Source organism: Schistocerca cancellata, chromosome 3, assembly GCF_023864275.1.
Source record: "Schistocerca cancellata isolate TAMUIC-IGC-003103 chromosome 3, iqSchCanc2.1, whole genome shotgun sequence".
Classification (NCBI taxonomy): Eukaryota; Metazoa; Arthropoda; class Insecta; order Orthoptera; family Acrididae; genus Schistocerca; species Schistocerca cancellata.
The window spans coordinates 73,537,453-73,551,080 of NC_064628.1; the positions used below are offsets into that span (position 1 = coordinate 73,537,453).

Consider the following 13,628-nt stretch of genomic DNA (forward strand, 5'->3'; position numbering starts at 1 on the left):
CTATGAAAAAAGAGTGTTTTGCATGAAAGTCGGGCTATATATCCAGTAATTCAAGCACACAAAAACACAAGTCAGTTACGAATGAAATAAGTAGAAAGTGCTGTGAAGCTAAGGCGAAATTGCTGCATTAAAAATGCCAAGATATCGAAAAAGAACTGATTGTCAGAAGAACAGACATAGCATATAGGAAAGTCAAAACGACCTTTGATGAAATTGAAAGTAAGGGCGACAACATTAAAACGCAGAGGGAGAGCAGATATGTGGAAAGAGTTCACTGAGGGCGTCGATGAAGGGGAGGACTAGTGCGATGACGTGGTGGAAGAAGAAACAGGATTCGATAGAGGTGAGATACGTGATACAGTATTAGAATCAGAACTGAGACGAGCACTGGAGGGCTTAAAATCAAATAAGGCAGAAAAGACAGATAAAATTCCATCGAAACACCTAAAATCATGACAACAAAACGATTATTCAAAGATAGTGTGCAGGAACTATGAGACTAGAGATGTACCAACAGACGTTCGTTAAAACATCATCCATACAGAATGAAATTTTCCCTCTGCAGCGGAGTGTGCGTTGATTAAATCTGCCAGAAAGTTTCAAAATCAGCGCACACTCCGCTGCAGAGTGAAAATTTCATTCTGGAGACATCCCCCAGGCTGTGGCTAAGCCATGTCTTCGCAAAATCCTTTTTTCCAGTAGTGCTAGTCCTGCAAGTTTCGCAGAACTTCTGTGAAGTTTGGAAGGTAAGAGACGAGGTACTGGTGGAAGTAAAATTGTGAGGACGGGTCGTGAGTCGTGCTTGGGTAGCTCAGTTTGTAGAGCACTCGCCCGCGAAAGGCAAAGGTCTCGAGTTAGAGTCTCGGTCCGGCACACAGTTTTGATCTGCTACGAAGTTTCATCTTCCATACAAATTATCGCACAATCAGTTTAACAGCTTATGTATCCAAGTTCTACTAACATTTGCTAGCCGTCATTTGTGAGTTCTGTTTTGAACCGAGAGTCTAACAGACTCTACGTCCTCAGGATCTTCCGAATTTCGTTAATAAACCACGTTGGACCATTCCAACTCTTTATCCACTTGCTAGGCAAGAACTCTCCAGACCACGACCCACAATCTGCTTGAATTTCCCCCATAATCCCTCTACGTCCATCGTACTAGAACAAAGTGATGTCAGTAAGTGAGATGCTAACAACTGCTTATCTGATTTATCTAGCAGAAACGCTGTCCTTGCCCTCTTTACTATTTATCAACTTTCGTAACCATAATAGCTATAATGACATCATCATCGCTAATCCCCATTTGTATACTAACATTGTCGATCCAGCCTGTAGTAGCTACAAGGTCTAAAATATTTCCATGGCCTATGAGATGCCGAACTAGCTGCTCAAGACAGTTTTTAGCAACCGTGTTCAAAAGTATTTGGCACAAAACTAGTATAGCGTGATCTGGGTATATACGTGCTTCTGAGAGTGGATTTTCTGTCACAGAGGAATCGGTTAACTTCGTTTCACATCTACCAGGTATACGCGACCTGATAACTTCACTGTCGCACCCCACTTCGACCTCAATTGAGACAATATTTTTGTCAACTGCGATGAACACTGCCGGCCGCTGTGACCGAGCGGTTCCAGGCGCTACAGTCTGGAACCTCACTGCTGCTACGGTCGCAGGTTTGAATCCTGCCTCACGCATGGATGTGTGTGATGTCCTTAGGATAGTTAGGTTTAAGTAGTTCTAAGTCTAGAGGCCTGATGATCTCAGATGTTAAGTCCCATAGTGCTTAGAACCATATGATTTTTTTTGCAATGGACGCTCTGCTATGGCCTCCATGACCCACTAAATATAAAATCCCATTTCGGGTTTCATCCAGTTCTCGGTCCCAAGAATAATTTGAGCACGAGAGCTTCCTGAACCGGAGTAAATTCGGTAACTTCATTACGAATATTTCGACAGTTTACTGAAAAAATTACAGCAGTCGAAGTATCTATTCTGAACGCGGTCAGACTTTTCTCGCTGCATATCGACTGGCGAGTATTCATCAGAGTACCTAAAACTAGCGCCTAGCGTAAAAAAAAGAAACCTCATGTGCACTCTACAAGCAAGTACTCTGTTACTGTTTCCTTCTTGTAGTGCACACCTTACCTATCAAGGACAATCCTGTAAATCCCCACCCGATAAATCTATAAATCAGCAACTATCACAGAGTCGACGAAGCCATTGGCTGAGACGCTCCACTCGGTTCCAAGCCAAAGGACCCTGATCAACTCAGGCAACAATGCTACAAATTGCTTGTACCCCACGCGTGAGGCCGACAGCCTTCGATATCTCCGCCAGCCGCCTGTGCGAACTGTGGATGGCCTCAGAACCCATGCGACAGACGTCTTTGCCTCGTGATGACTGGGTGTTGTGTGATGTTCTTAGGTTAGTTAGGTTTAAGTAGTTCTAAGTTATAGGGGACTGATGACCATAGATGTTAAGTCCCATAGTGCTCAGAGCCATTTGAACCATTTTTTTGAACAGACGTCATTGGTCCGAAGTGAGCTATAGTTCGCAGACGACTGCATCCTGCAGGCTCGATAGCCGCATCTTGAATGAGGCCCCCCCGGCAGACATGTCGAGTACACATTGGCTTTCTCTCCAGTCCTGATCTCCATAAGACGCCTAACACTGGAGCTCCCAATAACTAGGAAATCCCTCCCCCCTGCTCGGAACCTGCTGAATCAACCGTCATATTTCGACTCACAATGTGAATTGGCGAGGTCAAACGGCTAGTCCCCACATTGGCCCTCATCCTCAAGCGAACCGAACGCTTTAGCACCCGCCACTTGCCCTGCTGTGAGGGCAGATCCACCGCTTCGGCAGCAGAGCCCGTGAGCAAAACAAGCAACAACTGACATGTCTTACGCGACGCGCCAGGTTCTCCGCCACCGATACACACCGAGGCAACAGCCTGAGAGTGACTGACTTGTAGTCAGAAGAGCATTCAGCTGTTCGCGAAATGTGCCCAGGTCCTCCGGAGTCCGCACACAGTGTGAACACATCCTAACGACCCTAGCAAAGCTAACTGAGAAAGAGCAGAGAGAGAATCCCAGATATGCAACTTGACGCCCTCCTAATGTGTCACCAATGGACGCTGACGAGATTTCAGTGCCGGATTTGGCCCTTTACTTGACATGCATTTATCGCGAATCTCTCGGCCAGTGCGAAGTTCCAAATGATTGGATAAAAGTACTGGGGGCTTTGTATACAGGATTTCCCAACCGAACTCTTCACCGCCAATATCTCTGGACCCACAACAGATAAGGAAATACGCCATTCACGGGTATGAATGTACCGCAGCGGCTCGCGAAAGTAAATACTAGGAGACATTCTAAACCGTGTTCAAACAATGGTTTCTACATAAATTTTTTTGAATGGACAGCCAGTATTATTCCATACGCAGTCAATAACATGATAAATCGTAATAACAAATGGCATTGCTTGCGTCGCAATACATTAGTTATATCCAGATTTTGAACTGTGGTGTGTCTTAAACGTTTTCCTTTCGACATGCATAAGGAAACCGCTCGATTTCAACGCTAGACGTCGCGTTTCAGATCTCCATTGCAGAGGCTCAGGCGAAGGGTGAAATGTGGGTAAGAGATGCTGTGAGCACTTCCTAAGGTCTGATACGCCCGCCGTACAACTGGTTAGAATTGCAATGAAATTTGCTACCAATGTTACTTCATTAACGCACATTACAGGTCACATTAACTTCTGAGCTCTGGCCTTTTCTTCCAAGTGTGTCGACATCTCGCTGTTGAAGCGTCCTCGAACCCAATGGTGACGTCCAGGCTATCACTCTTCTGCACTATTACAAAGGGCGGTTGAGCTAAATTTCAGACTTACACGTCGGAATCAGATACTGTATTTCGGAAAAGTGATCCTTTAATTCTGTTACACAATGTAGTGGGATTGATAAAGAGCATTGATTAATGGTACAGAAGAAGTGAGTATTTCAACCCTGACTTGCTGGTCAATGTGAGGCTGGCGATCTTTATTTAACATGGTACAGCACAGAAATTACCTTCAGTGACACACATTTACCATACGTTGAGTTATTTGGCTGTTTATAGTAATTTGCGTGTTGTAACTACATATTTGAACCCAAATCTTAGAAAATCATCAATAGAAGCAATGAAACACATCCAGTTTGTTGGAACTGTCTTTAAGAAATGAAAACCCTCGTTTATGCTAAAATTGATGACTGTTGGTACCTCGTTGCTCAATCCGTGGAGCCACCTACTTACACGTGGCACGCAGTATTTAGTGAAAAAAATATAATTTCAGGTTTTTTGTTGTTGTTGTATGCAGTTCTGAATGTAGTTTTCTTCAGTTCTCCGCGCTAATACGTCTGGCGAAGGCCTCTTCATCCCGTAATAAATACGGCAAACTGCACCCAAGTTTTCATGCCCGCGGCTGCATTTACAATATTTTTTTTTTACAAGATATGGCTCAGATTATTCGCATTACATCTTCAAAGTGTGCATTTTATGAGTAAGTGGCCGGGTATCTGTTTTAGGGTCTTCTTCCACATGATCGAACGCTACACACGGAAATTATTCAGTTAGAATAACTCTACTTCGGAAACCTTGGCCAAAGTTCTGTGCCTTGAACGACTGAATTTCCCGTCAGATTCTAGTTTAATCAGTACATTTACGTCAGTTAGCTTAACGCCTGTAGCGAAACATATTTCCTACGATTTGTTGCTTTGGAGACCCATCATTAGCTTGCTGCACAATTTAACTTCAGGACTGCAAGATCCCGTAACCAATAACACGATATTCTGGACAACTATTTGTTAATTTGAGCACCGTGTCCACATTGCAAAAGAGTACGTATTGTTTTCAAAGTCATGCCAACTTCGGTACGACAGGCCGTTGTTTGTTATCAAACAGTTACTTTACAAACTCGTGCCCCACACGCATAGCTCATTCAGGACCTTGTGACTCCAGCATGTCCAATTCAGAACGTTGATTCCTTAACCTCAGATAAACCGTTTAGTAATTGTGCTGAATTGTGGAGGTTCCCGGTGTACAGTTCTTCACCACCATTTTAAGGAACCGTTAGTAGAAAGTGAGTGATGCTTCACAACGCACGTATTAAGCCGTCAGCGTTCATCATCTTTATTATTTTTAAGTCTTAATAATGACGCTGACTGAAACCGTTTCTTTTGAGTGAATTATCAGAGAGCAAAAATGGCTCTGAGCACTATGGGTCTTAACTTCTGCGGACATCAGTCCCCTAGAACTTAGAACAACTTATACCTAACCAACCTAAGGACATCACAAACATCCATGCCCGAGGCAGGATTCGAACCTGCGACCGTAGCGGTCGCGCGGTTCCATACTGTAGCGCCTAGATCCGCTCGGCCACTCCGGCCGGCGAATTATCAGAGGCAGTTAGTCCTAGGACACTGATGTCTGAAAAAATTTAACCATCTCGTAAATGGGACTACGGTTTGTTTACCACAGCCAAAGTACGGAATGAGATAGAAGATAGAAGGGCGTGCTTTTGAAAGGGACTGCTGCACCGTTTGTACCTACCTGATCTAGGCAAACATGGAAACGTGACTTAGGGTGGATGGACCCGGATTTGAAATCAATTTCTCCTGGCAATGTGTCCTGTGGCGAATGCTACCCCATACTCTTTGTTAGAAAACAGGCTGTTAAGGCATGAACCAATCTGCTTACAAAATCTCACGTATGTAATGCTGGGATGATGACAGTAAGGCAGGATTAAGAAAAACTACAAAAAAATGCTTGGAGGCAGGAGATGCTTTTTTTTACATAGGAAGAAAAAACGATGGTGTATTCCTGGTTACTCCTGTTTGTAAAATCATTCGGCGTTCATGAAACTGGGAGAATGTGAGACAAAGACAATTGAGTGATTATGTGACTGGAAGAATGGAAAGCAAAATCAGACAAGTATTAATGTGCAGACAACGGTGATCTGAGCGTGGGGAAACGTAGCTTATCTCTTCATGAGCGGAACTGCAGACTACTTAGATGTTACTGCGTGCGTGATAAAGAGACACCAGAACGTGCGACATAATCAAACGAGCGTCGCGTCACTCTCACCCATGACTATTTAAACCCTCAGATCAGAGGCACAGAACACGACCCATATTTCCTGACAGCAGACATGAGGACTGTGGTTAGTATCTTCCGATGTATTTACGTCTTTGCTATATAACCCTTTCTCTATTTCGGCTACAACATTCACTCACATCACTAGTTTTGCACAGAGCAGTGGTTTGGTTCTAAATACGTCACATGCTTATGTTTGTTTTCTTGATTGCCTCTTTCCTGTGCACATTTCTGTAAGCATTGTAATCGACGTCGCACAAACATGAGAAGCCTAGGTGAAAGTCCATGACAGATGATACATGAAGGACATAAAAACAGGTTAGCATAGACACAAACGACATTTATGATCAAGAGAAGCCTAGTAATAAAAAAAATACGCTTTAATTTGAGAAATTTTTGAGAATGTACTTTTGGAGCACATCATTGTACGGTAGTGAAACGTGGATTGTGGGAGAGCCAGAACGGAAGAGAATTGAAGCATTTGAGATAAGGTGCTACAGAATAAAGTTGAAAATCAGAAGGGCTAATAAAGTAAGGAATGAGGTTATCCAGAGTATCGGCAAAGAAAGTAACATTCGGAAATCACCGATAAGAAAACGGGACACAATGGTACGACGTGTGTTACGACATAATGGAATAGTATCCATGGTAGTAGAGGGAGTTGTAACAGTTAAAAACTGTAGAGGACAAAAACTGTAGAAGGTAAAATATGTAGGGGAAAATAGAGATCATAGTGCATATAACAAATAACTGAGGACGTACGTTATAAGTGCTACTCTGGGATGAAGAAGTATGCACAGCACTGGAATTCCTGGCAGGCATAATCATACCAGTCTGAAGACTGATGAGTCAAAAGAATAAAGGCACGTGAAGTGCTTAGAGAAAGATGTATGGCATTATCAGAATAGTAAGTAACAGCGCATCAAGCAGGATTAAGGATTTACCTCTAAACCCGTCGTACTACCAGCGCTTAGAAATTAATACATGGTGGATGACGTGAAGTATGACCTCACAACTTTGGAAACATTATGTCTAAGATGAGGCAAAGTACTGAAGCGAGCATGTAATGTTGCAGTTGTCGGGGATGACAGTGACGCCACAATACGTGATACCAGAAGTGCTGTATATATCTTACACATACTAAAAATACTGTACATATTTTTCTTCTTCATAAACGCACCTGTACCATTTATAATAATAAACTCGTACAGCTTGAAGTGTGAATGAAATATGAGGACCTATTTTGAAAAGAACGTAATGTTTGTAACTATGTATCGGATGGAGTTGCTAAAGAAATAGCATTATCGATAAAAGTCTTTATTGAAATAAGAGCAGGCGTTGCCTGGGCAGCTAAGATGAAAAATTATAATGAAACTTTTACGCTGTTTAAATCAGATATGAAATAAAAAATAACTGTTTCGTTACCATAATACAAGCAGCTAAATTCACAAGAAAAATATTGAATGAGTCGAACACTGTAAAAAAATTAAAAAATCAATGACTTATCGATAGAGGCACTGCCACCAAAAAATATGAAAATATTGGTACCACTATACACACAAAGTTTCGAAGTTTTCAGAATCAGTGCGTGTGTGCGTACATGCGTGCGAGCATTTGCGAGTGAGCGTATGCGTGTGTGTGTGTGTGTGTGTGCGAGTGTGTGTGTGTGTGTGTGTGTGTTGGGTTAGGTGTACACACGCATTAGAAGTGTCCGTGGGTTGTATTTTACTTCATTACTGATGTGTCAAGTGACTTGTGATTTACGAATAGCTTCTGTTCGTGATGAAAGCATTGCAGTCTCATTTTGTTCACCAGATGTGTGACATAATACCATGACACGTTTTGTTACAGTTTCTCCTAAGTGCAGTGCTTGCAGCTGCGTACGCAAGGCCTGCTTTCTTGTCGGAAACTGCGCCATCACCATGCTCGACAAAGACAGGGGCAACCAGTGCTGCCATCCTGAAGGATAGAATTGGAGCAGTCATGCAAAAAGGAGACGCCGCATCGGTTAGCAGTGAATCGGCACAGCCTGAAAGAGCCAGTTCCGAAACTTCACGTTTGTCTTCTTCAGCTAAGAAACCCAACAGTTCCCCAGAGAGCAAGCTGAACCCTAACCGTAACATAGGTCCCATTTTAGGTAGCAAAACGCCCTCATCTGACTCTATCAGTCCGTCTCAAATGTCACAACTATCTAAGAATGCTGCTAGTCATCAGGACATTGATAGTTCCGAAACGTCCAACTTGTTTCCTTCCCGTGAAACACAAGATAGTTCATTAGAGATCAAATTGAACGGCAACAGTAAGGTGGGGCCTACTTCAGGTAGCAAAACGCCCTCACCTGACTCCATTAGTCCGTCTCGAACGTCGCCAAAATCTAAGAATGTTGTTCGTCTTCAGGATACTGATAGCTACGAAACGTCCAACCTGTCTCCTTATCCTGAAAAGCCTGCCAGTTCCCCAGAGAGCAAGTTGAACCCCAACCGCAATGTAGGTCTCTCTTCAGGTAGCAAAATGCGATCGCCTGACTCCGTTAGTTCATCTCAGACGTTGCCACAATTTAAGAATGCTGCTAGTCTTCAGGATATAGATAGCTCCGAAACGTCCAACCTGTCTCCTTCCCGTGACAGTTCATTAGAGATAAACTTTAACGATAACGGTAAGACAGGGCCTACTTCTGGTAGAAAAATGCCCTCACCTGACTCCATTAGTCCGTCTCGAACGTCGCCAAAATCTAAGAATGTTGTTCGTCTTCAGGATATTGACAGCTACGAAACGTCCAATCTGTCTCCTTCCGAAAAACCTGCCAGTTCCCCAGAGAGCAAGTTGAACCCCAACCGTAAAGTAGGTCTCATTTCTGGTAGCAAAATGCCCTCACCTGCCTCCGTTAGTCAGTCTCAAACGTCGTCAGCTTCTAAGGGTATTGACAGCTCCGAGAAGCCTAACTCGTCTCCTTCTGCCGTAACACCTCAGAGGTCCACAGAAAGCAAACTGAACGACAATCGGCAGACAGCTCTAGCTTCTGCTGGCCAAGTGCCCTCAGCTGGATCCATCAGTCAGTCTCAGACATCTTTAGTTCCTAAGAATGCTGCTACTCTCCAGGATATTGACAGCTCCGAAACATCCATCTCGTCTCCTTCTGCCGAAAAAGCTGACTGTTCCCCAGAGAGCATGTCGAACACCAACTATATGGTAGGTCTCGCTTCTGGTAGCAAAGTGCCCCCAACTGGCTCCATTAGTCCATCTGAAACATCTGCAGCTCCTAAGAATGCTGCTAGTCTTCAGGATATTGACAGCTCCGAGCCGTCTAAACCGTTTCCTTCCACCGAAAGACCTTGCAGTTCCTCGGAAAGCATGTTGGATAACAGTTCGGAGAATCTCTCTTCTGCTGGTAAAATGCCCTCACCTGATTCTTTTACTCCTTCTGAAAGATCTCCATCCCTTACTAATGCAAAAAAAGAATTTGAAACATCTGGCGTATCCGATTCTGCTCAAAAGCCCAACGATGACTTACTGGGCAGCAACACATTCCAGAATTCTCCTGTAAGTAACTTGCGAGACACTTCTTCTGTTAACCCTCAAGAAAGCGTTTCTAAACGTCTAGGCAATATTGCCCGTGTAGATACCTCTGCTACTTTTCAACCTACCAACAAGCCCAAAGCTGATTCGCCTGACAGCAGCTCATTAGGGGATCTTGCTGACAGCAACTTTCCATCGAGTCACTCCGCTGACTCGCAAGACGACCTCTCCCCTGCCAGTGATCCTCGCTATCCCATTAATAGCCTTGTTCCTTCTGCATCTGCCACTCCTGGTCTTGGTTTGTACCATGCTGCCGGTTACTGGCTTTGTACCGGGCCGTTCTACAGTCATCAAGCCAACAGTGACAGCGTGAGCCTTCCCGTTACAATGACGTACCCACCACCTAGTTCTAACAAGGCCATGTTTGGTCTTTCTACAAGCACCCCGCTTGCTGGTCGTTCTGCCGATAGATTTTCCCCCGACGACATTGCTCACTCCAGCAATGCTATGGACAATGCTGATGGGGCAGTTCTCACAGACTGGCCAGCTAGCTTCACTCCGACTCTGCGACAGCTGTCAGTCGATGAATTAAGTAAGGTGAGGTATTAGCTGTAAGTTTGAAAAAAAAATTACTGGCTAATGATCTTTTACAATTGTCTGTATGTGGTAGAACTCAACGTTTGCACACTTGGAATTATTCTCTTGTACAGTAGCCACTACGATTTCATATTACTAAAAGAGTTTCAAGTTATTTTTAATAGTAAAGGCTCTCTGGCAGACGTGTAATTACGTTAATAAGTTGAAGGGCCTCGGCACACTACTGTATATATGTAAGTGGTACTCTCATAACAGTAATCGTAGTATTCTTATCAACAAGCAACGATTGAGATGAGGTAGTTGTCTTTAGTTAATGTGTTAAATACTGACACGAATAACTGGGAGTAGCTGATCTCAGGGACGATCAGCTCAGTTGCAGTACAGATATAGGTAAACATGGAGACAAGTTAGGCTTACGACTTACCTTAGAATATAGGTTCAAATGGTTCAAATGGCGCTGAGCACTATGGGACTTAACATCGGTGGTCATCAGTCTCCTAGAACTTAGAACTACTTAAACCTAACTAAACTAAGGACATCACAAACATCCATGCCCTAGGCAGGATTCGATCCTGCGACCGTAGCGGTAACGCGGTTCCAGACTGAAGCGCCTAGAACCGCACGGCCACATCGGCCGGCAGAATATAGGTAAAAGAAAGGTATACTTTTCGTCTATAGTGCTTGTAGATTTAGACTTCTGACAGTGTTGACGAAACAATAATCTTTGACATTCTGAAAGTAACAGGGGTAAAATACACGGAGCAAGAAGTTATTAACATCTTCCACAGAAAGTAGATTGTAGTTGCAAGAGTCGATGAGGATGAAAAGTAAGCACCAGTTGAGAAGGGGGTGAGACAGAACTGAAGTGTCTCAAGAATGTTATTCATATATACGAAGACAGTAACTGTTCTTGAAAGAACAGGTACTGTTGACGACCGTGCAGCTTTTCCCTGGAATAAATGATGACTAACTGAAACCCTCAGCTGCCGACAGGTGTTGTTGATATACCTCGATGTGGACAGCTGAAAATGTGTGCCCACATCGAGGTATATCAACAACACCTGTCGGCATCTGAGGGTTTCAGTTAGTCATCATTTAATGTTATTCATTCAGTGCACTGAGCAACCAGCGCAGGAGATCAAAGAAAAAATTTCGAAGGAAAGTTCAGGGAGAAGAAATAAGAACTTTGCGGACTGGTGATGACATTGCAATACTGCTGGAGGAGGCCGAGAGCAGTTAAACGGAATGGACAATTTTTTGGGAAGAGATTATCAGAAGAACATCTACATCAATAAAACAAGAGTACTTAGGATTGATGTTCGATGCTAGCGAACAAAGATCTTTATCAGCCTACTACTGTGCTTCTTATATCCTTATTGCTTCGCCTATCATGTGGTATTTTGCTTCCAAGGTAGAACAATGGCTTTATTTCCTCTGCTGCATGGTCCTCAAGATAGATATCAAGTTCACCATTAACCTCATTTCTTTGATACCTCACTTCTTCCCTTGAATTCTTGAAACTGTTTATAGCTAAGTAAATAGCGAAATTAAGTGTGGCTGTGAAACAGTGATTTCTTGAGGTACCACAACACTCACGGTATTGTCGGCGCAGGTCGGGGCAGTCTTGACGGCTGAGGATCCAGCAGCAGTTGCCCACGCTGCTGACACTCCAGCGTTCGCCGTTGTCGGTCCATCGGCTGCACCGGTGGAGTTGTCTGCAGGCACCGCCTCGTCTTCTGCTCCACAGAGCCAGGCACCGAACACCGTCACCTTCGGTGGCGTTCCAGTTCGCGTGTTGGCGCCACCAGCTGCACCATCAGCGACCCAGTATCCACGGATCATCAACTTTGGTGGCGTTCCCGTGCCCGCCAACGTCCAAGAGGCAGCAGCTGCTCATAACACCATCAACTTCGGTGGCGTCCCTCTTCGTACACTAAGCCATCCGGCAACTGTGCCACTGAGTGTGATTTCAAACACCATCAACTTCAGTGGTTGGCCCGTTCGTCCTGTGGTCAACAGCCTGCTGCACTAATGAACGGTCAACCAGTCGCCATCGCCTTCGCTAGTGTCCCTCTACGTGCACCAGCTACGGCGTGCTGTTAGGTCGTTACTGCGGTCACTGTTTAACAAGTGTGTCCACGAGGGTGCGTTGAGAAATTGTTAACATGTTTCCATGAAATGTGCATGTTTGTTTAAATAGCATATCTTTCATTAAATCACTGAAGAAAACGAAGAATAACTGTCAGCAGCAATTTAATCTTTCCTGTACTCTATGTTATTACTGACCTGAATAAAAATGTAGTTTTCAGTGGAGTTTGATTTGCTTATTCTTACATGTTCCTCACCTCATGGACTAATTTTCGCCCATGTAATTTTGGAATCATTTATTGATTAATGTATGTGAATAGTAAAACGAAAATAATTATCAACTACAGCCAATCAACAATACAGAAGAGCGGACAAGCATGTAGACGGTAAGAATATGGATACAGAACGCATGAAAAACTTTGTTCTGAATTTACGTTGTCGAAGCCAAAAGTAACGGAAGTGTCTCGCATTTGTTTGAAATACCCTTAAGAACGGGACAACACAGAGAAATATTATATTATAAATCAAAAACAACGCTCAACAAGTCTGCAAAAGGAGATATTAAAAAAGATAAACACATTATTAACCGTAGCAATAAAGCAATTACTTTGAAAAACTGACGAAGTACATATACATCCACTGGTGTGTAGCAAGATAATGTGAACGGAGTTTGTAAGTAAATCCATATAATGTAAAACCCAAATGTTTGAAATACCAGTATTAAAAATAGGACGAAATAAATAAATGATGATAATCAACTGTCAATATTCCACTTGCATTTTGAAGGCCGTAACCGTTACCAGAGACAAACGCTGATCAAACGTTAAAAGCAAGAATAAATCGTAATAAAGTCTTACGTTTAAGGACTATGTTGTCCATGTAACTGAAATGAGAAAGATCATGAAAACGCGCAGTCGATATTCTGCATACAATAACTAAATAAATAATAACCTCAATATTGGGCAGCTGAAACGGGCCAGACGCGACAGTTGAAAAATTCCATACACGGGATCAGACACATAGTAACAGAACGTCTGTATTTCGTCGACATTTCGAACCAAATGTATGTGTGTGTGCATTTGCGGCTTGTGGACGCTCAATAAGGAAGTTTCAGCTCCAGTAAGAAAATTAGGAGAAGCGAACGAAACGAAGCATAGGTGATGTGGAAAGATAAAACTTCCTGGAAGATTAAAACTTAGTGCCGCACCGAGATTCGAACTATGGACCATTGCCTTTCGCGGGCAAGTGCCTTAACATCTGAGCTACCCAAGCACCACTCAGACCCCGTTCTCACA

The 13,628-nt window shown here is 43.4% G+C and overlaps 1 protein-coding gene across 1 annotated transcript; it reads left to right on the plus strand.

Moving 5' to 3' along the window:
- Positions 1 to 8,817: 8,817 nt before the first annotated feature.
- LOC126176104 (uncharacterized) lies at positions 8,818 to 12,277 on the plus strand. Its single transcript, XM_049923242.1, has 2 exons — positions 8,818 to 10,245; positions 11,858 to 12,277. The coding sequence occupies exons 1-2, from the start codon at positions 8,818 to 8,820 to the stop codon at positions 12,275 to 12,277; spliced, it is 1,848 nt and encodes a 615-aa protein (XP_049779199.1).
- Positions 12,278 to 13,628: the final 1,351 nt, after the last annotated feature.